This window comes from Kogia breviceps, chromosome 8, assembly GCF_026419965.1.
Source record: "Kogia breviceps isolate mKogBre1 chromosome 8, mKogBre1 haplotype 1, whole genome shotgun sequence".
NCBI lineage: Eukaryota > Metazoa > Chordata > Mammalia > Artiodactyla > Physeteridae > Kogia > Kogia breviceps.
The window spans coordinates 36,640,115-36,666,337 of NC_081317.1; the positions used below are offsets into that span (position 1 = coordinate 36,640,115).

At 40.6% G+C, this 26,223-nt stretch overlaps 1 protein-coding gene across 12 annotated transcripts in view; it reads right to left on the reverse strand.

Annotated features, from left to right (window-relative positions):
• The window catches only part of AOPEP (aminopeptidase O (putative)), a 572,337-nt gene that overhangs the window by 270,300 nt on the left and 275,814 nt on the right, over positions 1-26,223 (reverse strand). For all 12 annotated transcript variants that reach the window (XR_010841931.1, XR_010841933.1, XR_010841932.1 and 9 more), the window contains exons 12-13: positions 14,102-14,164; positions 13,620-13,694 (exon numbers count right to left, since the gene is read on the reverse strand). Coding sequence is in view for 8 of the 12 variants with exons in the window: in XM_067041205.1 (XP_066897306.1) it covers positions 13,620-13,694; positions 14,102-14,164 (138 nt within the window). In the remaining 4 variants the exon portion in view is untranslated. The remainder of the gene's footprint in view (positions 1-13,619; positions 13,695-14,101; positions 14,165-26,223) is intronic.

Below are 26,223 nucleotides of genomic sequence, written 5' to 3' on the forward strand. Positions count from 1 at the left end.
TGAATACATGTTCAAGAACTACAACAATCACTTATGGTTATTTTACTCTCTTCTCTTCATCCTGTTCAATCAAGAACCTGAACACCAGAGCAAGGAGTCTTGCAACAGTAAGTCAGATTTCCTCTTCTTTTATCTTGAACTTCATTAGGATTATAGCACTTCCCCCAAAAATGGAATGTGAAGTTAAGCAAAAGTAAACAAAAACGTATCTTTCACCTTCTATTCTGGAGCCAGGTTTGCTCCACCTTAACTTTTTCCACTGAGCCTCTCCCTAGGAAGGCTCACGATGACAATGACTTTGCATTATGCCCAGGGCAGTTCTAGGGAAGCATGAGTCAGAGGCAGACACAGAGGCAAACAGCGCTAGTTCTGGAAATAGCTAGCGGCTGCAGCTTTCCTCCAAGATGGGAGATAGTGGTAACAGTCTCGGCCCAAAACCTCCCCTGCTCATAAGTCAAAGCCCAATGAAATGGTTAAAGTGTGCGTGTCTGCATGCACATGCACCCAGGCTATACATGCACAGTGGTACATCAGTGATCCTTTGATGGAAGATAGTTCAGCATCATTTAGATTCATCTTATGATAATCTGGTGCTCTACGATTATGTAATGCTACTATTGACCATGCCAGTGACTTAATCTCTAATAAAGACTCAAAGTATGCCAGGGTTAGCAATACAGGAGTATCATCCAGTGCCTTCTCTCCAGCAGCTTTCATTTTGATGGGAACGAAGGGAAGGGCGCCTTAGACAAGTCTGAAGCAGCTCAGTACCTACCTTTTCTTTTCACCTGCCCGCTTGAGACACTATCTGCCAGTTGTATTGCAGAAAACAAACAGGCAGTTTCTTCTGCAAACCATAATATTCCTATTCACTTTGTCCTGCCAAAAGTACAGAGAGATCTGGGGGACTAAACCTTTTATAACCCAAGTTCAGCATTTATTAATACTGTTTTGGGGGTAGAGTTGGTTTCAATTGGCCTATAAGCAAATAGCCAATTCAGAAAGATTACAGAAAAACTTCACTTAACTTTAAATTTGCAATACATCAAGGTATGAATATATTTAAACATGGAAAGCAGCCTTGCATTTTAGAAAAAATTATAATGTATATATTTTTTAAAAATCTGCACAGACTGAAGAAAAGGCATTTGTGAGAGAGAGTACCTTTACTGCATTCCAAAGTAAAATGGCTTGTTATCTGGTCACACTACTGTTTGATTATGAACAGCGAAAACATTTTCATGTCGAAGTTGTTTGGTCCGTGACAAACATCACAAAAACCTCAAATAACCTATGCCCTGTAAAGTTTACTAACAATATGAAAAGCAAAATTTCACACCAACCCTTGAAGACACCTGTCTCACCACATAGTCTTACCCGCTCTTTGGAAGGCCTGAGCCTTCAAAATCTGACCCAGTCCACACCTAACCAAGCCAGGATGGGAGAGTCCTCCATAAACCATAAAAAGGCCCTCACTCTGGACAAGTTTCTAGGCCACAAGGGGTGGCCTTGGAGGGGCAGCCTGAGTCTCCCAGACCTTGCTTCCTGCCACCCCCAGGCGTCCGTGCCCCAGAACACAACAAAGACCAGCTGTACACGTTTCTCCTGGCCCAGCATCCAAAGCTGTTCCCCCCTCCTACTTCGAGGAGCTGCCCCGGCAGACAGCTGAAAAGAGCACGGGGAGACAGAGCTGGGCCTGGTTCCAGGCCAGCACTGCGGACCCCCATGTTCTCACATGTGAAACCAAGGGTTAGAGTCAGAGAAGCAGTGAGGCCTTCCCCCAGTCTAACAACTCCAGTCCTGTACAGCATTCCAAATAAAGCGCTGAAGTGAAGCGTGAGTTGTTGAGCTCTCCATGAGATGCTCTCCCCCACTCCGTTCACTCTGTGGCCCAGCACACCCAAGTGTCAAGGACTTCAAGTAGCTTTCATAACATTTTATTCACTAGCACACTCCTCCAGGTGCTTGATTTATCATTTTTCCAGGTATTTTAGACAGCTCCTAGCTGGTGATTTTATTTTAAGTTACCTGAACTTTTTAGTTCTTTCTGATGTTCTGTGCAGCTGCACTACACAACGATGACATTTCCACAGATCCAAAAACTATGTTCTAAACTATGTTACAAACTCAAGATGACCAAGAACCATTTCAGAGAATATAATCATTTCAAGCCAACTATCTGTACTAGAATTCACTTTTTGTCAGAAAATAAATTGAACATTGCAACCCTGCCTAGTGAAAGGTAACAGAGGTAGTTTTCCCCTTAGACCAGAAATATACTGCAAAATGACAACAGAGGAGGAGGTATGCCCAATACTCAGTGCCATTCATTAGCGCATATTTGTGTAAGCTCCACCAGCCTTTAAAGGAACTTCAAATCATGATAGTTTGGGGAAAAGAAATAAAAGCAATGACTTGAGTACAAAAAATGATTATAGACTGATTTTAAAATGGAGCTTTGCTAGAATAGAAATCTTATCAACAGCCTGAAGAGCTCTTTGAGAGCTTCCTGTTTGGAACAAGAACAATGACAATTTACTATACTGTAGTAGACAAATTGAAGAGAGATGCAAATGAAACAGTAGAGTAGTGCTGAGAAATAGGACCAGTCTTCTTGAATAAAGTCAAAAGATAGAGACAAAACATACAGACTTGTATGAGTACTACCGCTATATTTGCTGCAAACCAAAGAACAATTACAGGAAGAAATCAAGGCTGGTTTGCGGGGGGGGGGTTGTTTTTGTTTTTGGGGTTTTTTGGTCTATAAATAAATTTAAGAATGTTTTCCTATCTCACTACTGTGGAGAAGGAAAAACAAACAAACAAACAAACAAATGAATGGTGTCTATCCACATGCTATTAGGTAGTCAGTCTTTCACCATCTTATTTAAGGAGGTGCTCCAAAATGTACTAAATGCTTCATTAGTGCCAGCTGTTTTAGATAAGACACCTCACTTAATTCTCACAAGGCTCTGGCAAGACGAGTATCCAGCCCCTTTGACAGGATGACATGTGGTGGTACAGTCATCAGAGGTCCACCTTGGGAGCCAGGCCCAAGCCATCCAAGGTCTGCAAGCCACCCAAGATCTGCATACTTGAGGAAGGGTCACCTCTCCGAGACATAGCACCCCTCTGCAGAAAACAACTGGATTTCATCAGACAAAACTCCAGAGAGACAACAATGGATCATTCTACAAAGATCAAAAGAAAGGCACACCTAACAAGGCTACGTGGACAAGGAGGACCAGAGTCACAGGGAGACAAGAGTCGGAACAAAAGTAGGTCACAACGACTCCAACTGACACATGAGGACTCTAGGCTCAGTGACTTATTTGGGGATCTTAGGGGAGACATTCAGATTTTCCATTTACTGCACTACTGCCTTCTGATCTGCAAAATGGAGGACAAAAGTTTATTAGGATTATCTAGATACTTACAGATCCTCACAAGAAATAAAAGCCTTAAGTATAAAAAACATGGTTTTTAATACCCATGAGAATGGCTAACGTAAAGAAATCTGACAATACCAAGTGCTGATAGGAGGCAGAGACTGTAACCTTAAACATTGCAGTAGTTTCTTAAAAATTAAACATACACCTACCAAAAGGCCAAGCCATGCCAGTCCTAGGTATCTACCCAAGAGGAATAGGTCTACATGAAGATAGTTAAACCACTATTCTAACAGCCAGACACTGCAAAAAATCCAAACATCTATCAACCAATAATAAACAAAATGTAGTACATCCACACAACAGAATACTTCATAATAAAAAGGAGCAGAGACTTCCCTGGCAATCCAGTGGTAAAGACTCTGTGCTTCCACTGCAGGGGCATGCGGTTTGATCCCTGGTCAGGGTAAGATCCCACATGCCGTGGGGCAACTAAGCCCACATGCCACAACTACAGAGCCCTCTCACCGCAACAAAAGATCCTGCATGCTGCAACTAAGACCCGACACAGCCAATAAATAAATAAATATTTAAAAATAAAAGAAATACGGTATTCTTTATTTTAAAAAATGCTTGTTTGATTTATAGAAAGATACATAAAATGATCAATGATTTGGATATACACTTAATGCTATTTTTGTGGCCTACCTCATAAGTTCATTTGTTCTCATCACCAAAAAATAAAAGGAGTATATAACTGTTCTTTAAAATACTGTTTAAAAAAAAAAAAAAGAGGTCATCTGTGGTGTTGAAAACATATGGAATACTTTTTGAATAAGAGAACACAACATCCAAAAATCACAAGAGGGGGCAACTCTGAAGAGCTCTGGAACTTGAAGTCACCACCCCTAACCCTGAAACATTCTCATTTCTCATTTTGCCTTGAAACCAAATATTTAGGGGGAAGGAAAAATCCCAAAACTGAAAGATGCAAATAAAAGGAAAAAAAATAGAGAAATAGAATGAAAAATTTACATCCTCAAGTTCAGAGGTAGCCTAAACTTGCTGCAGCACTTTGATTTCACATTAGTGAGCCAAAGAGAAATACAGCTTACCCTTGAACAATGTGAGTTTAAACTGCATGTCCACTTACATGTGGATATTTTTCGTGAGTAAATACTACAGTACCACATGATCCATAGTTGGTTGAATCCAGGGATGTGGAGGAACCTCAGATATGGAGGACTCACTGTAAGCTAGTTATACCTGGATTAACCTCCAAGTTGTTCAAGGGTCAACTATACTGATTTCACAGTTTCAGTATGTTCTTATGAAGACAATCTGAATTTTGAGAACAGAAATTATGGCATCCTCAATTCTACAAAATAACAAAAGTTGAATGAACTGGAGCAAATATTTGTATCCTGCTATTAGCCTGGACAAGGCTTGTGGATAACGCAAATAGCCCAAAGTGATATGACTTCCTTTCCTTATGAGATCCAAATTGCTCTGTATACATACCAAATGTACCTCTGATACAGGTTTCATTCAATTCTGTTTTCTTCTGTTTCTAGTTTTTTACATCTCAACTGTAAACTCTCTGAGGACTGTTTTCCATTCATCCCTGTACTCCCTACTCCTTACTCAAGGTTTTGTGTGTTGTGGATATGCAATGAAGTTAGTAAATAAATTGTTTAAGTAAATATAGAATTTAATAAGGAATGCATTACACAGAATCATAAACAGCATTACATTTCTAGCCTTGGGTTTCCAAATCATTCTGATTCATAAGTGTCAGAAGAATTTTTATGATGGGTTCCAGCCTTACTTGCAAAACATGGATGCATTTATTTTTTAAAATCACATATTCAATAAAGACACTAACACTATTTATATGTATGTCAATCAAACCCCTATCTGTGCTTACAAATCAGGTAAAAGCATTAAAATGGATTCAGTTAATTCAATTACTCCATTTCCCACCATAACTTCCAGCCTGCCTGTGTAAAGGGCTGCTTTATCAAAACAAGGCCCAGGAATGGAAACTCTAGTCCAGGGTAGCCTCAGGTAAAATGCATCATATACTCATACCCTTAGTTTGTGCTACATTGGTTTAGATTTATTTATCACATGCTATCTGGTAAATGATCTTTGATATGTTGTGTGTTTTATCTCCCAAGGCCAGAAATGGAATATCCTGTTTCTTTGGCATTTTCCAGCAGCTTCTTACACAGGGCCTTATATACAACAAATCTAAGAAAATATGTTGACTGATTAGACTGATTTAGGTTTTCAGCTCTCCTCATTATCTGAAAAAATAGAGTCCTTTAACTTTTTTTCCTCTGTGTTGTTATATGCACATATAAAACTAAAATCACATAAACCCAGAGTTTTGTGTGGGAAACTAACAACAGGAAAGAGTATGAGAAGAATACAATGGAGATGGAGTTTTCTAAATGAGATACTTGCAAAAAGCACCAGTGCTTTTAGGCCAGCAATTCTACCCAGGCGGATCAGGGTGAGTTTATTTACTGCCAGAATACAGACAGAAGACTTCAGGGTATCCACTTTAGATTTCTCACAAATATAAAGCCAACTCAAATCCGATTGACTATAAAATGAAGTACTGTAAATTTTAAAGTTCCTGACAACAAGGCACTTTAAAGGGTAACAAGAAAGTACAATAAATTCAAAGCACTTTATATACAGTATCTCATTTGGTCTTCAAATCCACTCCCTGAGCAGGCAAAAACAGTTATCATTATTCTCATTTTACAGATGAAGAAAATAAAGGTCAAAAGCAAGTGACAATTGGGAAAATGGACCCACAATGAGTTATATTAAAGAAAAATTGAGGGAATTTACAGAAAAAAATCTGGGCATCCAGGAGAAAAAAACAGGTCACTCTGAGGAAAAGAAATGAGGCCACTGTCAAACTTTATGCAAGACAATGGAGGAACATATCTAGGATACTTAAAGAAAATATGAGCCAAGGATTTCATGTCTAGTTGAACTGACCCTCACGTATAAAGAACACAAACTTATAAACATACAAGAACTCAGGAATTATTGCTCCCCCAAGCTCTTCCTGAGAAATCCACTATAAAACTGGCTTCAAAAAACCAAAATGACTGAAGATCAATAGAAGGGTAGATGATGAGCATTAAATATAGACGGACTTGCAAAATTAAAACTAAGTGATTTTATAAAGGATACAGTATAATATGTAATGGTGACATGCTCTGACATTGTAGGTACAACTATCAAAAAGGGGAGGGGGATGGGAAGATTATATGAAAAATACTATTAGTTTGTTGACTGTGTCATAGGTATTTATCTGGAAGCTGAAAGATAACACGTCAAGTCACAGGATGGAAGACAGAGTGGGGTGGGGCAAGAAAAGGTTAGTATCTAACTTTACTATTGCTCACAGCAGGAAATCAATACACATGAGCAAAAAAAAGTGGACAAGAGGCAGCAATGTGTTATCATGTCAAAGTAACCATTAGAACAAAAATACATGCCTTCCTAAATGCCAAAAAACGGACAAAAGAGAAAAAAATGTATCATAAAACTGTAAATGTTAATTTTACAATTAATACAAATTGGCTTAATTGGCCTATTAAATAAAAGGATTTTCAGATGAAAGCAAAAGTCAAGCGACAAACTTAAGGAGCGCATAATTAGGTGGCAGAGTTGGGATCAGTGTCAGTTTTCCTGGCTCTGAGCTCTCTTTATAGAAGAGATGAAAAAGATGACCCACGACAGCCAGGAAAGCTCTACCAAATGTGCTTTAATGGAAACCTCCATCATTAGAGAACAAAATAAAAACCTGGACATTGAAATCTTTTTAAATGCAAAAGCTAGGTATAACTTTATAGAAAGGTACCATTTGTGAGATTCACTCATCTAATCCATTCCACAAATATTTATTGAGGCTGTATGTGATCAGGTCCTTTTGTAAGTACTGGAAACACAAGGCTTGAGTGTCATTTTTCCTTTGTGCAGACACCCAGAAATATAAATGAAATACATGTTGGCTAGACTTAAAGACACATGCCAGTGTCGGCCTCCTAAAATAGAAGATTAATGGAAACAATGACAGGCCCTAAACTACACTGACACCAGTAGGTGCTACTAAAATAATGCATCTTATTAGTGCCATATGATACCAGGCACAAAACAGCAGCTCATTAAAATGCCTAAGATGAGAATGATTGCCAAGTAAAGCACTCTGTCACAGGAATGTAACTAATGCTTCCTATAAAACTAAAAGTCACAAAAATTTCCTCTGCCCGCCTCCCTTTTCTAGCCAAACTCTTATGTTTTATATTAAAATGGCTTTCATCTCTCACGGCACATAAGAGTTGATGGCTGCTGGCATCAAATCTGCTAAAATCAACAATGGTGTAATTATCTGCACACTTTCAAGTGTTTCCAAAATACATGCTGGTTGAGATTTTCCTAACTTAGAAACGTATGCTTTATGTTGGTGGTCTAGGAATGTCAATAGCCTGGGTTAAAAAGAATTTTTAAGCCTTGCCCAAAGCATTCTTTTCTACAACAATTATTCGATTTGTTTATAACTCATCTACCTCCACAAAGCATCTGACATATCATATTGCTATTTTGTGAAACTACTTTAGTGGTACAGTTACATGAGTTGATACATGTAAAGCACTGAGAAGAGTGCTTGACACATGACAAGTGTCAGCTATTATTACAGTAATAGTTCCATTCAAATATTCTTTTTAAAATATGTGAATAAGTGCATGAGGGTAAGTGGATGACTTTTAAATTTTCCCCATCATGCCAGCTGAAAATGGGAAGAAATTTTAGTACACTCAAAATTCTCACTTTTCTTTAAAGAACTGCAGATTCTTAAAAAAAATCTACAAAATCGATGAAAATCTAATCCCGTAAAATTATACAGATCAGACTTCCTTCCTAAGGCTACCAAAAATATATTTTATCAGCAATTCTTCCTTGGTCCAGCTAAGGAAAAAAATAAATAAATAAAACAACCAAGATCTTGTGAAACCAGACCTAACCTGAGACCTGGTACAGAAAATTTAGTAAGTTATGTATTTGTTAGGGATTGACAAGGAAAAAAGGGAGACACACAAAAAAGACTGAGTTCCAAATATTTCAGCAATAAAATAACGAATTGCGTATTAACAGTGCTGTAATTACCCTTTTTGTTTGGTTTCTTTGTAATTATTTTTAATAAATTATTCTGCCTCCTCCTATCACTCAAGTAAGTTGTCATCCAAAGGCACAATCAGTACAACACAGGACACAAAGCCACTCACTGATAGGGAAGGTGTAAGAGAGGGCGGCTGGTGCCTCAAGAGCTGTGACTCATTAGAATCCATAAAGCTTTTCTACGAGATCAAGTATCAATGAAGCTATTGTAAGAGGTTACAGCTATATAAATGTAGACTAGTTATGAATTCTCACATGGCAAGAGCATTTTCAAAAAGAGGAAAGGGCACCAGTGCCTGGGAAACCACTCAACACGAATGCTGCCTCAGTTACATAAGAGTGGCTGCCCACACCTACCATTTTGCTAAATGCAGGTAGTGCCTATAAAGAGAAGGGACCCTTTGGTTCAGCACTCCCTAAATTCATTTTGTGCCATTTTGCCAAGCTTTGTATCCTAAGAGCTCCAGAGTCAAGCCTAACACCGTTGCCGACTGCTGTTACAGATGCAAGAGAAAAACCTGAAAATTTTTATTAGTCTTAAATGCTGTTTTCCAGAAATCATAAACCAAATAGAAAACAGATCTTTGTCACAAAAGACAAACAGCAGTAAAGCACTTTATTAAATAGTTTAAAATTTGTACATACCTTTATCATTTTGAATATTTCAATATCAGAATTGTAATAAAAACATTCTCCTAGAATGTGTTAAAGTTTAAAAGGAGCAATAAATGTGGCAAAATGCATAAGCCAAGTTGGATTTTAAAAATCTTCTGTGAATTATTATCAAGGTTATCTATGATTTCAGTTCAGAATCAAGCGTGTGGAAAGAACAAATGAAAAAGCAGAGTGAAAATGGTCCAGAATTTAGGAAGGATATTATCATAAAGAAAATAGTTCCAGTATTTTTCTCTCAAAGACTCAGAAAATAGAATTTACCATTTAGATCCCATTAAAATGGCCACTAAATTCTATAAATCCAGTTTCACAACCATCTTTCTAGATTTTCATGTTTTATTCAATATTTCAAGGAAAACTTCACCAAATTTTTAACAATTTTATGCTTACGTGTATTATTTTTCAGGTTTTGGCAGAAAAGAATAATTAAGGTAACTTTAAAGGGTGCTTTTGTTGGAGACCATTTGCACCTAGCGTTTCTTATGACTAATCGTAACAGAGGCCAATCCTACCTCGACAAGACGCTTATAAACAAACTAACACACATGAAGGAGCGCTTGTTAATAATAACAGCAAACCTTAGTATTGTTGAATTTTCAATGTTTTGAAAGTATGCCAATGAATACTTCTGACATCATCATATTACTTACTGATGACTAGAAATGAATATTTTAAAAATTTGTTCTATTTTCAGATGTGCATAAAGTAGAAAAGGTGCTTCTTTCAAATATGAAAATTGGAATTTTCTTCCTCTAAAGAAATCATAATGCCAGTCAGATATTTTCTTCAAATATATGATTTCATAAATTATTATCTAATCCTTAGAATACTGATTAAAGAATTATCAAAAATGCTGTATTATCATGTATATATTTATAAGAACATTATATTAGTCCTTAATCTTTCAATATGATAGATAATTTGTATTTATCTTTGAACCAGTTAAAGATAAAAGCAGAAAAAAAGTGTTCTTCCAAAACCAGTAGTCATTTAGTAAAATCTATTAACATTATTTTTTTAAATATACATTATACAGTTCACTGTGGCAATCGCCATTGTTTAACCCGCCCCTTGCAGAGCAGGCTGATCCATTCATCCTAGTTGTTCTTTGTATAGTTGTTCACATTCCCCTTGCCTTTCTGTTGTATAAATTATTCAAATTAAATAAAAGGAACTCGAAATAGTGAAAAAGGAAGAATATCAGAATGTAAGCAGAAAATAGCTGAGGACCAGAAGCAAAAGAGAGGTGAGTTTTGTAACTAAAAATGAAGAAAACGAAAAAACAATGTAAAGGAATTCAGTTACACCAGTGGAAAAAGGGCTAAAACACAGAGTAAAGTGGAAATAAGTGTCAGAGAAAATAGGAGAAAATGCAGACAAAAGAATGACACATCTACAGAAAAGACAAGAAATGAAAATCCCTAAGACAGCATAGAAAGACAGTAGAGCTATCTGCTGGGTGGGTGGGAATGACACAACACAGCAGTAGGCCAGGAAAGGCCAGGAGAGCATTTTAAATCACTTTACCGGTGGTACCTCTCATTCACCCAGCTTACTTTATTTCATTATTCGTTATTTTAACCCACAGCTGAGCACAGTATAAGTTTGTTTTCCTTCTCCTTCTGAGTTCACTGAAAACCTCAACTAGTATTTCAAGTTACACCAGGTTATGCCTAGCACTTAGCACCTTCAAGATTTTAAGAGGGGGGAAATAATCATTCCTGTAAGATTCCATTCTTTAACGTTTAACTCCTCACCAAACGCCCCTCTTCAGACTCTGGCCTTGCACCACTGCTTTCTGTTTTCCTTCCTCAAGCAGGTCAGTAAAAATCAGAGGAAAAACGTTATGACCCTAGCATAGTTAAATACAGACCAGTCATCCCACAAGTTCACTCATCAGGGCTAAATCCTGCCTGAGGCCTGAAGGTGCAAATACAGACTTAGGGGATGGAGGAAAGGGCAACAGGAGGGAGAGAAAGGGGCAAAGACAAAGTAGGCAAATAAAAGCAATGGCTAGGTTTTAAATGTACAACTAACCAGAAACGACTAAAACTCATTTTCTTATTTTACAGTTACATAAAATGAATAAAAGCAGAAAACGCCAGTTTTATTCTAACGTTGCAGAAAAACAGTAAACGCATGAAAAAAGAAAAATTGACTCTGGCATGGCAAACATTTTAAAAAACTTACTAAACTCAACAGTAAGGTAACTACCTACATTCCTACGAATAACAGGTTCAAATCCCAGCAAAAAGTTAACAAATGACCTATCTGAATACTCATAACCACAGAATTTGATCTGCATTTTGGAATAGACACTCGGGCAGAGGACACACCTCGGCTACCAGCTGCAGGATAGCTTCTGTGCCTTTCAGAACTTGTTCTCATGCCCTTGGCAGCTGATCGCTCCCCCTTTCTAAACCCTGCCCTTGAAAATATTGCATATGCTTTGCCTCAGTGAGCTCCAAACTCTCTCCCAGGTGCGGCAGAGGCAAAACAGTGGGCAAAGGGCTCAGCTGCTGTGTAGAACCAGATGGAAAGATGGGAGACGCTGATAATTAATATTGTCTGATACAATTCTGATATTTCCCACCTTCTTGCCCTGCCCACCTCCAGCCTCAAAGCTAGTCAGCTTTAAGCTTCATTCCTGGAAAGGAAGCTCAGCACGATGGTCTCAACCCACTTCATTTTCACGTCCTCCTCAAAACTGCTGCCCACAATTTCTAAGAAAAGTCAAAAGTGCGTCCTCCCCATAAGCTCCAACACAACAGCCTCTCTCAAGGAGAAATGGCTCAATGAAGAACTCCAGTTTTCCTGGAAGGCAAAATCCTCAGTCCCTACCTACCCTTCTCATTCTCAGAAGGCAGTGGTCAGATCATGGGTGTGTCACAGGTACCGGTTACTTCAAATTCAGATTTCGGTAGTGACGGGTAGCTGGTAATCCACAAAGATAAGGGCTTCCCCTTCTTTTATGCATGATACATTGTGTGCTTGAGTAATCTTACTTTGGGTTTAAAAAAATAACAGCTAAAAAATATTTTTTTAAATACTAAACAAGCCGTAATTCTTTTTCCTTCTTTGGACATTTTATGATCTCATCTATCCATCACCTCACAAACATTTTTAAAAACACCTAGACCATGAAAGTTGAACAAACACGACCTACTATAGCATGTTAAGGTATGGTCAGAAAACTCAGGCCCGTTCAAAATGACAACTTTTTCTATTACTGTTTAACTGAAGTGACATATATGACTCTGTTTAAAGAGTCACACTCTTCACACACTGGATTTCTCCTTACAAATGACTACACTCCTAGACCAGTTCTTTTTGCAATTCTCTCAGAAGCTGCCCTCGGTATCCTTAAATGCACTCTGAAACTTTGGTATCACCTTCATTATGATGTACTTTGTGCACATTCTCGGACGCTGCAATGCCCATACTAAGGCAACACATCACAGAAGTTGGCAGCAATGCTATCAGCAAGAATTTGGCTTCAGAATCAGAAGTGATTCATCATACATTCTAGCAGCAGAAAAACATCACACTGCTATTTTAATCCCTTGGTGCTTTCAAGAATCAAAAAACAGTAAAAATAATTAAAGCAAAAGCAACAAAAACCATATCTGCTGTAAGGTTTGTGAAAAAATTATTCACTTTTAAGAGTTTTCAATGAAATCGCTCAGGAAACAACAGACTACTTACCTTATTTCGTATTACTTATTACAATGACAAATCAAGTTTTGACTTAACACAATTTCAGGAGAAAACAGGTAGTCCAAACTTCTGCAAAGTAGCATACTGAAATTCTAAGTGTAGAAAAACAAACTTCTCATTTGCGTTAGTAAATAAAATCTCTCCTAGTGTTTCAAAAGTAATACACTTCTTTCATCTTCTCTCTCCATTTTTGAGAGTACTCTAAAGTCTAAATGAATGAGTGTGCTACTGTCTCTATCACGACCAAGCAGAGAAACCTGATACTGTGGGTGACTTATTCAGAACAACCCCCTTTTTTAGAGGTAGTTATATAATAATATAATACCATAATAAATACTACTGGTCTAATGTAATAACGGAACTCGCTTATGTCCTAACGCTCAATATTTAATAAGCATGAAAGAAATCTCTATCCCGGGTCATTCTAACTTCTTGAGAACACAGTACGTTGATAAGTCACTAGAATTATCACCAGCGTTCCTATAGAACTATCCAGATAAATCTAAGGTTTACTGCAAACTTAAAAATAAATAAATAAATAAAAGCTACTCTGTCGTTGCGACCAAGTATTCAGGGGCAGACGGGGAGACTAATCAAGAACTCCATCCAGTGCTTTCTTTCGGGGACCCCTACCTTTTCCAACACTTCTTCCGTCTCCTTTCGTTTCCGTTTTCGGGGTCTCCTGTTCACTCGGACCCATTTGGCGACCTGAAGTTCAAAAACCACAGGGCATTTTAAACACAGGACGACGGGTCCTGGGGGCCGCCCCTCGGCGTGAGAAAGAAACGATCGACAGCCTCCAGACATCATAGCCTTCCTCGGCTTCACCTGGGGGAGCCACAGGCACCCTTCGGGGCTCGCGGGGCCGCCTCAGCGCAGGGGGCCCTCGGGTCTACGGCGAGCCGAGGCCGCGACCTTCGCCCCGGCCGCTCCCTCCGTCATGGGCCCGATTTGCTGCCCCCGCACCAGTGGGAGCCAGAGCCCCCAAACGAGGGCCATCTTACCCACCGCTGCCGCGCGTCGCCGCCGACCGGGGTCTCCGCGCCAGGGATGCAATGCGCGACCCACCGCCCGGGGAAGGAGGGGAGCCCAAGGACCGCGCCGCCCGCACTCACCTCGGCGCTCACTTGCCGCGCGAGCCCGCACTCCGCCCCGGCCAGGCGCTCCCTCTGCAGTGGCTGCGGGGGAAGGGGACAGAGTCAAGTTTTTCCCGGGAGCCGCCCCAGCCTCCCTCCCCCGCGCCCCACCAACTCGGCGCGCCAACCCCGTACCTCGCCCGCAATAGGTGAAGGTGGGAGCCTGGCGCCGGAACCCGCGCCCAGGGCCGTCCGCCCCGCCAGCCCGCCGGAGAACGGCGAACGCTCGAGGCCCGCAACACCTAAGGCACAGCGCGGGCGGCGGGCTAGCGCGGGGCCCGGGCGGCGGCGCGGGCGGCGGGCGGGCGTTGGGCGGGGGCGGGGCCTGCCTTAAAGGTATAGGCGGCCGTGCCGCCCTCCCCGCAGGTCGCCTCCGCCCCCACCCCCGCCGGCGCGCCGCCTGTGTTATTGTTCTCTTCGCAAATATCTTTCTTCTCCTCCCTGCGTCCTGCCCGCGCCCTCCCACGCGCGGGCCGATCCCCGGCGCACGCACTTACCTTTCCAGCCCACAAGCCTGCGGGACCCCGGGTACCGCGAAAGGGCTTCTTGGCCGCGGTGGGAGCAGGATTACTGCCCGCCGGCAGGCGAAAAGGCTTAGCGGCAAAAGCTCCCTCAACCCCGCGGCCAAGCCTGAACTCGCCCTTCGGGTCAGAAACCTAAGTGTCCAGATGGCCTTCGCGGAGAGAAAGGAACTTTCCTAATGGAGTTTTCTCTGGGAATGGATTAGACGCCATTGAGTTGACCTTTTTCAGTGGCCCCTCCGGACTCCGGGGAGGTGGCAGGTGACCTCCTGGGGGAGAAGCCGCGAGCGCGTGAAAAGCGAACCCGGAGCTCCGCCCGCGCGTTGCTGGAGCTAACGCGCTCTGAGTGAGCGCGGCCGGCGTCGCGCTTGCCCGGCCTGTGGACCCCTCCAAAGCGACTAGTAGAATTTAAGAAGGGAACAGTACGTCTTCATAAGTAGGGGTAAACTTTCCACTCAGTTTATAAAAGTGTGAGATACCCTCAGTTTTTTCCGCCGACCCCCAAAAGTCTTTCTTTCCATCCTCATTAGAAGTGGGCTGAACCAGCCTGGGGGGTGAGAAGAGTCGGGTCGCACTCGCGTTTGCTGATGTTGACCATTCCTTTAACTTTATCGCATTTCTTTAAAGAAAATCTGTCTTGCCCTCTCTTTATTGCTACTCCATCCTTCTTTCAAGATCAAAAGCTTTAGATCAAAGCCAAGATCAAACTCACTACTTTAAATAGAAGCAACTTTGCCATGGAGTATTTTACACAAAGGGGAGCTTCTTAATGGAGACATCAGAGTGGAAAACTTTATTTTATCCCTGCATCCCAGATTCATAACTGGACTAACTTAAAATTACATTGATGATGCACTTCTGTTTCCTAAAACAAACAACAGGACTGCTCAAACAGGAGATTCTTCACTTGGTGTTTGTGTTAACAGGAATTTTTTTAAAATAACAAAACTATGTAGAGTTAAATCAACATATTAACCGTTATTAGCTAAGTGCTATGAAATGCATGCTGGTTTGCTAAAGATTTTTTTCAAGGTTATCAAATCTTTTTATATATAATGTACAACCATCACATACAATTTTTGTACTGTAAAAGAAATGCACAAATATAGATAGGCTTGCAAGCCTCAAATGCACATCAACATAGGCAGGTAAAAATTACAAATGATGAAGTATGTAATTGCAGAGCTGCTTAATTTTAAATGGAAATAAAACTTTGAACTATTTAAGCTTCGTGCTACTTATAACAGCTCCAGAATCAATAGAAATCTATCACTGACTGACATTTCCCTTTACCCACTAGAATTTTTTTCTTGGGAAAAAAATCTAAGATCCCTGTCTAAGATCCCTGATACAAACAGTTCAATATTGATGTACAGTGCCATGCCTAAATGGACCTCTCTTAAGTGTCCTCTTTGTTGATTTAGCAAGAATTTAAAAACATGTAGTCTTAGAAGAAACAAAAACCAAAGTAAATTCCAACAATCCAGCAGCAGGAAGAAAGATAACTATTGCAAATTAAACCTTATACAGACTTCTATGAAAATCTGCTGTTACAGCTGGGTAGTTAATACTTGAAAGCTTTTTCCCCTTATAATTTTCATCTGGTTGTGGTCTCAAATACACACACACACGCACACACGCACACACACACACACGCACACACACACACAAGATTGCTCTTCATTCTAAAAATCCCTTTGAGCCAGTGGAAAGATCTTAAGAACTGAGACCTGGGAACACCATCTCGGTGCCATTGACAGTCTCCTTTCTTGCTAGCACCCAGTTCACAGAGAACCTAACGGTTTCTGGCACAAGCTGAGCAAGAAAACATCCTACTGTTACTCTACTCTTCTAGGACTTTGAGTGGGTAGCAAAAGCTGTGGTCCATTCTAAGTGCCTACTAACTTGTCTCCTTGTTTGTCCTCTTGGCCCCCAAACCCACCCCCTCAATCTTTCTTCTCCACAAAGAAACTAGAATGGTATTTACAAAGGTAGTTCAAATGGTATCACTTTGCTTTACTGAGGATGCATTTCCTTCTCTTTTTTGCCTGGCTGGCTCCTACTTATTCTCTAGTGCTGGGCTTAAACAACCCTTCCCCAGAAAGGTCTTCCTCACTCCCCAATCCAAATTATGTCATCCCACTATGTTTTCCTGTTTATTTCCTTGGAAGTAATTATCTTTTATAGATATTTAAAATTTTTTACTTTTATCATTTTTAAAATAATTTTTAAAATTATTATTTATTTTTGGTTGCGTTGGGTCTTCATTGCTGCGCGCGGGCTTTCTCTAGTTGCAGGGAGCGGGGGCTACTCTTTGTTGTGGTGTGCGGGCTTCTCATTGCGGAGCACTGGCTCTAGGGCGCGCGGGCTTCAGTAGTTGTGGCTCGTGGACTCTAGAGCACAGGCTCAGTTGTTGTGGCGTGCAGGCTTAGTTGCTCCGTGGCATGTGGGATCTTCCTGGACCAGGGCTCGAACCCGTGTCCCCTGCATTGGCAGGCAGATTCTTAACCCACTGCACCACCAGGGAAGCCCTAAAATGTTTTATTTTTATTGAGACATTATTCTTTAGAAAAATTTGTGCAGATAGCACAGAATTCCCGTGTGCCAACATAACCCACAGTTTCCTTTATTATTAATTTCTTGCATCAGTGCCGGGAATTTGTTACAATTAATGAACCAATGTTTGATACACTATTAAGTGAAGTCCATAGTTTACATTCGGGTTCACTCTTGTGTTGTACAGGTCTATTATAATTATTTTTTATTATTTTATCAAATATCTGTTTCCCCGACTGGATTTTAAGGTCTGGGAAGAAAGAGATCCTGTCCCTTCTGTTCCTGATTTTTGTCCAGTCACTAAAAACACTGCCTGGCACATAGTAGATGCTCAATAAATGCATTAAGTAAGTGAATGGAAGGAAAAAGGAATAAATGACTGAATGAATGGCATATGAAATTTCATGGGGGAGAATCTTAAGGAGAAGATCTTTCTAATTAACTCCTGCTCGTTTCCCTACTAAAATATCTTAATTTGTAAAGAGCACAGAATTATATATTTTTAAAAGGAGACACCATGGGTTATCAGTTACATTGCCAGGGTACTTCTAAAATGACTTTTTTGAAAAATCAAATAAAAATAGAAATGGGAAATAAAAGTTCCTAATCCCCTCATATATTATTCACTAAAATTGTATCCCAAAATGGTGGTAGGAGCTGACTTTAATCTGGAATGAAATATTAACATATTTCATGACCCTGGAAAAGTATTAATTCTCTTTGATCATGTTCAATATAACCTCAACACATTTCTCCTTTTGTCCACCTAAATCTACCCTTCTTCATCAGGGGACCCCAGTGAAGGTAGGATGTGGAGAAACTTGAAGAAGACGACTTTTTAAAATATTGAATTCTGTAGCTGGGGATGAATACTCTAATACCTGTCTTTGAAAATGTGGTGAAAGCACTTTAAAGCTATCTTTTAAAAACAGATGTCTTCTATTTTAATTATATCTTTAAAAATGACTTGTCTAGTAGAGATGCAAGTTTTGAAAAAAAAAATGTTTTAAGAAACTTTCTTGTCAAAGCAGTTTATAATAGTTGAAGACAATTTCAGAAGCTGAGGAAAATGCCATTGCTTTAAAATAAAAGCATTACTTAACCTAGTGGCTGGAGATTACTTTTGGAGGGAAAATCCTTTTTCTGTTTTATTTTTTTTTAGTCGAGAGGACGTAACTCCTTGAAATGACTCCTTTCACTGGAAAATGATAGTGATACAAATTTCATATTGTTAATATGGATGTGTGCCTCTGCTTGGTGATGAGGTACAGTCCAGAGGAATGAGAAGCAGCAGCATGCCTTTCTAGACAACCAGAAGGCTGAAAGGGCAAATGAGGGAAGCCCTTTAATTAGACCGAACAGCTTCAGATGGCAAATTATACTCCCTTGTGCACAGCAGAGGGAAAACTATCCACTATAAGAAGTCAAAAGACTTTTTAATACCAAACAAGGTAGAAAAGGTCCAGAAGCTTTTGCTGGCTTCAGAAGGGCTCTATAGCCAACATATATTCAGGGTAAATTAAAAGGTAAGAGTCTACACATGTCGGAAAATAAAATCAAGGTTAGTTCAAGTTGCAAATAATAACAAGCAAGGATTAGGGGCAAAGTTATCCAATGTTTATGTCTTTAAATTTTGCTCTATCATTTTAAAATGTAACATTCCTTTATGATATCTTTTTATTTGACTTATTTGACTTGAGAAAAATTATAATTTGTATTATTGCCCGTTTTGTCTCTATGTTAGAATGAATGCCTAATTTCTTTCTGAAGAAGATTTTGGCTCTGCCAAATGAACTTCTCAGTGGAAGTCCTTATAAAGCATAGTTTTCAAAAAAGGAAATCCATCCCACACTTGCTTTGCAGTGACCTGGCTGACAGAATCTCTCCTCTTAGTAACCATAACCCTGAACTCACTGTTGCTCAAAAACTTTTACAGAACTTGCCTGAGGGAGCATGCTCAGTTCTTCCATTTCTTGATCCCCTCTGAAAATCTGATGAAGCATTTGCTATCAACTACTGGCTCCCCAGAGAAAAATACACCAAGGTGCACAGCCACCCAACACACCAACTGTCAGGAGGTTCACGGAGTTTGCGGATACCAAAACTCCTACCCAGGAGAGTCTAAGATTTTCTTGGGTTAAGGCAGACCGCCTCACAGCTGGTACGGGATGCATCTTACTGGTGCTCTGTGAAATTCCTTTTATCGCATTATGTTCTGGGAAGAAGCCATCAACCTTTATTGAGGTGCATTATAAAAAACAACCCATAAAATCCATCACAGTGTTTACCGTAAGGATGGTTTTAGATGGTTGTTTATTATATTAAATAGTAATTTTCTGTGAGGACCCATAGGAAAAACTTCCCCATAGTATCAACATCAGGAATAGTTGGACTTAGGCAACTGGTTTGTTTTACCTAATGAACACTGCAAATTGATCCTTTTTCCTTCTTCTAGAAAGCTCTGTGACCCTACATTAAGCCAAGTATAGGAACTTCAGGGAGTACATATTATATGCTAATGTAATTCCTGGCCCCATCTTATTTTCCTAACATTATTTTCACATTGCTTCAGTTTTCTTATTTTAATTTACTTATATCATGCTATATTTTGCTTTCTAAGAGTTTTCTTAACTCTCTTTTGGACAAGGAGGAGTATAAATAAATAAAATATTCTGGGTTTATTTTTTCTTTCTTTACATTTCTTTTTCTCTTTTGGAGGGAGGAAGGGGGTCTGAAAAAAATTTTATGGTTCTAATATTTCACTCCATTAACACTTAGAAGTGAAGTATAGAAGGTAAGGACATATGATTATACCCCATTTATAAAATTTGAGGAGAAGAACTGTTAAAAAAATAAAGCCAAAAATAAATATAATACTATACAAACATCACAGAGGACTAATATAAAAATGTTAACCAACCAAGTATTTTATCACTTTTGATATCAAAACCAGAGGAACATATAGACAGGTTATTCACTTAACAAATACACTGAGTTTGCCTACTGCAAAACAGAGCACTAGACTTTGTGAACACAAAGATGAATAAGACACCATCCCTGTCCTCAGGAGACTAGTATGACCAGGCGGTAAGGCGGCATGGTATAAAGAGTGCGCAGACAGCCTGTCTGGGTTTGAATCCAGGCTCTGCCACATATTAGCTGTCTGACCTCTTTAAGCCTCTTTCTCATAGAGTTGTGAAGATCAAATGACACATGCGATGTGCTTACAAGAGAAGGCAGTTGTTACTTATCAAAGTGTAGACTACCGGAACTAAGAAGCAACACAACGTCACTAGAAGCTGGAGGAAAGTGACCTGAAGACAAAAAAAGTGCTGAAGTACTACATATATCAGAAACCGTGGAACCTCAGAACTGGTAGAAAGAACCAGAGTGGCCAGTTTTGTACAGGATTAAGTTTACAAAGCACTTCCACATGTAGACTGTTCTGTTTGTTTCTCATACCGTCCCATCTTCAGCATGAAGAGACTGAGTCTCAGGGAAGTATAGTGCTTTTAATATCTCATACTGTGTGGCCCTTAGACCTCCTGGCTGGAAATGTAGTGTTCTTTCTACTCTAGCATGAGAGCTTAGGGAACATCTAGCCTGACTGTCTCGCTTTAAGATATTTGCTTATTATGTGGATCAGATCCACCATACATTAAAACACAGCCCGTAAAATATAATCCCATACCATAAAGGTCTATTGAAACAGACATTTTAGAAAACAGGTATAAGTATATCCTCCTCAATCCCCATATGACTGCAGTTCTTTACAGGCACTTAACATTCTTGGACACTATAATCTTAGAGTTTCACAGGTGAAATATAAAATTATGTAGGCGTGGTTTTAGATCAGTGGTTGCCAACCCCTGACTGCTCATTAGAATCACCAGGAGGGTTTACAAATCCTAGTGCCCAGGAAGCACTCCAGACCACTTAGATTCACATCTTCAAAAGTGGGCCCCAGGCATCAGTCAGTTTACAAGTCCCCCCTCCCCGACCAGGATTCCAACGGGCAGCCTGTGTTGAGAACCACTGGTTTGGATCATTTTAATGATGACCCATCTCTAATAGGTTACTATGAAGAAATTCCAGGCGTTTGGGAGACATCTAAATTTCAAGGTCAATGCCACAGAGGACAGCCACCTATTGTGTTCTATTACAATAAGTCCCTTTGGGCAGATGGCAGACACAAAGCTGGACAGGATGGGCTGTCAGGCTGACCTAGGGTAGCATTTCCTATAGCTTACTCTTAGGGATAAACTTCAGGGCAAGATTACTTAAGCGTGCCTGTGAGCATGCACACACACACACACACACACACACACACACACACACCAAAAAAAAAAACCAAACACACACACACACACAAGAATTACAAAGAAGTGGAGGGGCTTCCCTGGTGGCACAGTGGTTGAGAGTCCGCCTGCCAATGCAGGGGACATGGGTTCGTGCCCCGGTCTGGGAAGATCCCACATTCCGCGGAGCAGCTGGTCCCGTGAGCCATGGCCTCTGGGCCTGCACATCCGGAACCATGGGAGAGGCCACAACAGTGAGAGCCCCGCGTACCAACAACAACAACAAAAAAAAAACAAGTGTAAATGGAAGATCTCAACACTACCCAGAAGGAAGGCAAGAATGGACGGATATTTGACTTTCCAGAGTTTTTTCCAGGCTCCTGGTTAATATGATTCTGGATCCTAACTGAAAGAGCATAGATTCTCATCTTCAGGGACCCTGATTTTAGTGCTGACCTGGAATTCTGTAAACATGAGGTGGTATTTCCCACTCATCCCCTGTGAACAATGCTCTAATTATGTTGATGGCTGCCACACATTCCCTGGAAACAAGCATTTTGCATTTGGAAGATTGCTGGCTAGGATTAGGGGACAGTGGGTACCAATGGAAAAGACCCTTTGCTGCGTGCAAAAGCTACTGTTTCACACAGAAAGCAACCCAGGTAGCTTGAGTCTTGGGTACCGTGCTCTAACCAAATGGACTTCCTTGTTTAGAAAAGACACACTACATCAGTGCTACAGGGAAACTACTCTGGCAAAATGCCTTATATTATTTATTTATTATTAATTATTATTAATCCCAACCAGGGATTGAACCCGGGCTCTAGCAGTGAAAGTGCCAAGTCCAAACCAGTGGACCACCAGGGGCTTCCCATGATATTAGTTACTAATTTAAAACACAAACATATATGTTAACATTTCACTAGTTTGAAAAGCAAATACTCACATCTGGGTCTCTTTGGTTATTCCCTAAAATGGAATGGGTGTGGTATCTGTAAGTGTGTGCACATGGAGCACACGTGCTCCCTAGACTCTGTGGCCCTTGGCATGTCTATTTTTCTTTTTCCAACATTTCTGTTTTTAAAACTCTTGGGGGCTTCCCTGGTGGCGCAGTGGTTGACAGTCCGCCTGCCGATGCAGGGGACGTGGGTTCATGCCCCAGTCCGGGAAGATCCCACATGCCACGGAGCGGCTGGGCCCGTGAGCCATGGCCGCTGAGCCTGTGCGTCCGGAGCCTGTGCTCCGCAACGGGACAGGCCACAACAGTGAGAGGCCCGCCTACAGCAAAAAAAAGAAAAAAAAAAAAAATCTTGGCACTCAGACTCTGTTGCCTATCATCTGGTCTCCCAAAGGAACCCCATGAAGTCACAATCTGCCAAGTCACAAGAGGAATGGGCCTAAATCATCATACCTCTATAGAGAAGTAGGATCACACACATAACATACGTATACACACACAGTGTAGGAAGAATAAAATCCATCACAAATGGGGGGAGATGGCTGTCCCGAATGTAAATAATATATGAAAAAAGCTATTTTGCAGAATGTTTGTTAACCAAACATTTAGATCCATGTAAGAGATGTTCCAGAAGAACAATGGGAAGGGCCAGAATTAATTGGCCGCTAATCTCTACTTTCTGTAGGATGTTTCCTCTAGCGGTGGATTAAATCAGTGTTTAATGCTACACAGGCCCAGCTGTGTCCATATTAGGAAATCCTGAGCTCACATCTCTCTCTCTCTCTCTCTCTCTCCTCGTGAAAAAAGGAGGTATCCTCCCTCCCTTTGCTATGCTTCCACCCCGTGCATGTGTAGGTGGGAGAGTAGGAGCCCGGGAATGTGAACTTGATCCACCATTGATCAGCCAGGCAGCAAACTCTCATTGTTCTTTAGATACCAAACATAACTTCTTTCTAGTAGGGATAAACCCAGCCATTCTGCACACAACACAGCTTTTGTGCTCAGTAGTATGAGATGGAAAAGAACCACAAAGAACATTAGAGCTTCATTAGACTCATAAACATCTCCTAATATGCAGAATTTAAGAATCCACCCAGCTAATTTATATCCATATTAATATTAGGTATGTTAGAATCTCAAACCTAACAATCTTCTGGTCACTTGATTGTTTTTATAATTATGGATTTCAATTTACAGTTTAAATACTATGGTCTGTTTTAGCTTTGCCTTCTATTTGAGCACTTCTTACTTCACTGCCTTGCTCTCAGGTTCAAGGGCACTGGAAATCATGCTAATGTACAACCAAATATGCTGTTGCTGTTTTCGGTGCTGGCCTGTGAATGTGGCTTAAGTACCTCTGTACAAAGCCATGTGTAATGGGAAATACACACCTGAGAACTTAGACTGAGGCACCCTTCATTCTTGCCATCTAGAAGCTATATAACCCTGAGCATGTCACACAACCCTCAGGAAACCTGCCTCGCAGAGCTGTGCTGAGGACGAAATGAGATGGTACATAAAGTGAGAGGCACCAAGTAGACCAGTAAATGCTAATTCCCTTCCTCTTTCCCCTCAGAAACAAAAGCCGGTCTCGTATTTTGTTTGTTTGTTTGTTTGTTTTTCTTTTTTTTTGCGGTACGCGGGCCTCTCACTGTTGTGGCCTCTCCCGTTGCGGAGCACAGGCTCTGGACGCGCAGGCCTAGCGGCCATGGCTCAAGGGCTTAGTTGCTCCGCGGCATGTGGGATCTTCCCAGACCAGGGCACGAACCCGTGTCTCCTGCATCGGCAGGCGGATTTTCAACCACTGCGCCACCAGGGAAGCCCCGGTCTCGTACTTTGAACCTAAGTAACCTTTGAAAGGTCTCAATATAATCGAGTTGTGACATCCTAATAAAAAGCCACCACACAGACACGATGCCACTGGACAGAGATATGACACGTCTGAGGCGCTGCAAACCACTGCCTGTCCCTTCCCAAAGGACTGGTGGACAAAATGGAGCAAGTTCTCTTCCTCGTATGCCTGATTATAAAGGAGATCGTTCTGTTTCTGTCCCCACCTCGCTCAAAACAATAAGCCCACTGTTGTTACAGAAAGACCATAAAATGAAATTTGATATTTCTACATTCTTCTCTGAAGATACCAGCACGACCTGGTGCTAGATGCAAAAACATCTAAAATCCTAATAGTAGCTACATGCATTTAAAACCAATATAATAATTAAGAACTTGGGCTTTTAAGTTAGACAGATTTGCTTTTCCTCATCTATAAAATGGGTATAATAATGATGTCAGTCTTAGAGAGCTGTGACTAGAAACAGTATATAGCAATTATGTATAATGTACTGAGCATTGTACTCAATAAAATGATAGCCCTTTTTACATTCTGGATATTCTAATAGGCAAAATAGTATACCCCAGTGTACTGTGGGGAGGGGAGAAGGATTAAATAAAAAATACAATTCTACAGGGAGTTACACAACCTATATGTTCTTGGATTTACCCATTTACAGTTTAATTCACTATAAGTATTTATGCCAAACCCAGGCAGACATCCCTCAATTACAACATCAATGACAGTGATAAAGAAGTACAATTTGAGAAGCAGAGAACCAGTGAGAACTCAGGAGAAGCCAACTTTGTAATAAATACAACCAAGAAGAGTCTTAAAGAGAATGTGTCTTTGGTTGGCCACACAAAATATGAAGTTTCAGCACGCATAGCTGAGGGAAAAGGGAGAGAGCACAGAGGGAAAAGGAGATGGAGTCCTTGGAGCAAAGGCCAAAGGAGCCACTGGACCTGGGGGGTGACTTCTCCCCAGGGCAACAGGCCACAGGGATGAAGGGGCTCTCTCCAGTCTAGTCGCGTTGTCACTTGTGCCCCTAGAGTCTCAGTCCCCTATTCTGATGTATTGACTCTGGCCTACCTCCCATGCATTTGCATGCCAATAAAGTTGCTGAAATTAAGAACCGAACTGTGACTCTTTGGGGCATAAATAATATCATATTGTAAAGTCGGGGCTGATAACAACCAGGATGCCCTTAACGCTCTTAAGAAAAACCATCTGATCTATGATGCCCTCGATGTGGTTTGAAATTTCCCCCGGCCTACAAAGGAAAATATTTTTAGCACGTAGCACCGTTGGTAACAGACATATAAATGCACTGAAAATATAATTTTAGGAAAGCATCTGGGTTTAATCATTTCTTGTTATACCTCAACACCGAATAGGTTCTACTTTCTCAATGTAAGGAGCACTGCAACATCCCGCTACAAACTATGCAGCAATCACTGTAGCAATTTCTCATATATATTTCATTATTGGCTCTGTTTTTATTTTTAAAGTGGCAAATACTCTGATTTAACTATAAAAGCAGCATAAAAATGAAGTGCTCCTTGTGGAGCATTTGCCCCCAATGTTTTCCCCTCCTTCGAAAAGCAACCTAGAACTCACTGGACGATGTTTCCCAAGGTCATGTGGACAACAGACATATACCAGCACTTACTTTTATGTCTCAAAATGTATCCTAGCAATAGCTGCCACTGTCCAAGGTAAAACTCACCTGCAGTTTTTACTGAGATGCAGGAATTTTAAGACATTAACAACCCTACCAAAATTTTTTTCATCTCCTGAGGGTCAAACAGGTTAATATCTGTGAATAATTGATTTTAATTAGTAGCAAAGGCCTATCCTTCAATGATCAACCAGCATAAGTGCTCTGGCAGATTGATTATTACTTAAGATTTCTCCCGATAATCTTTCATATAGCA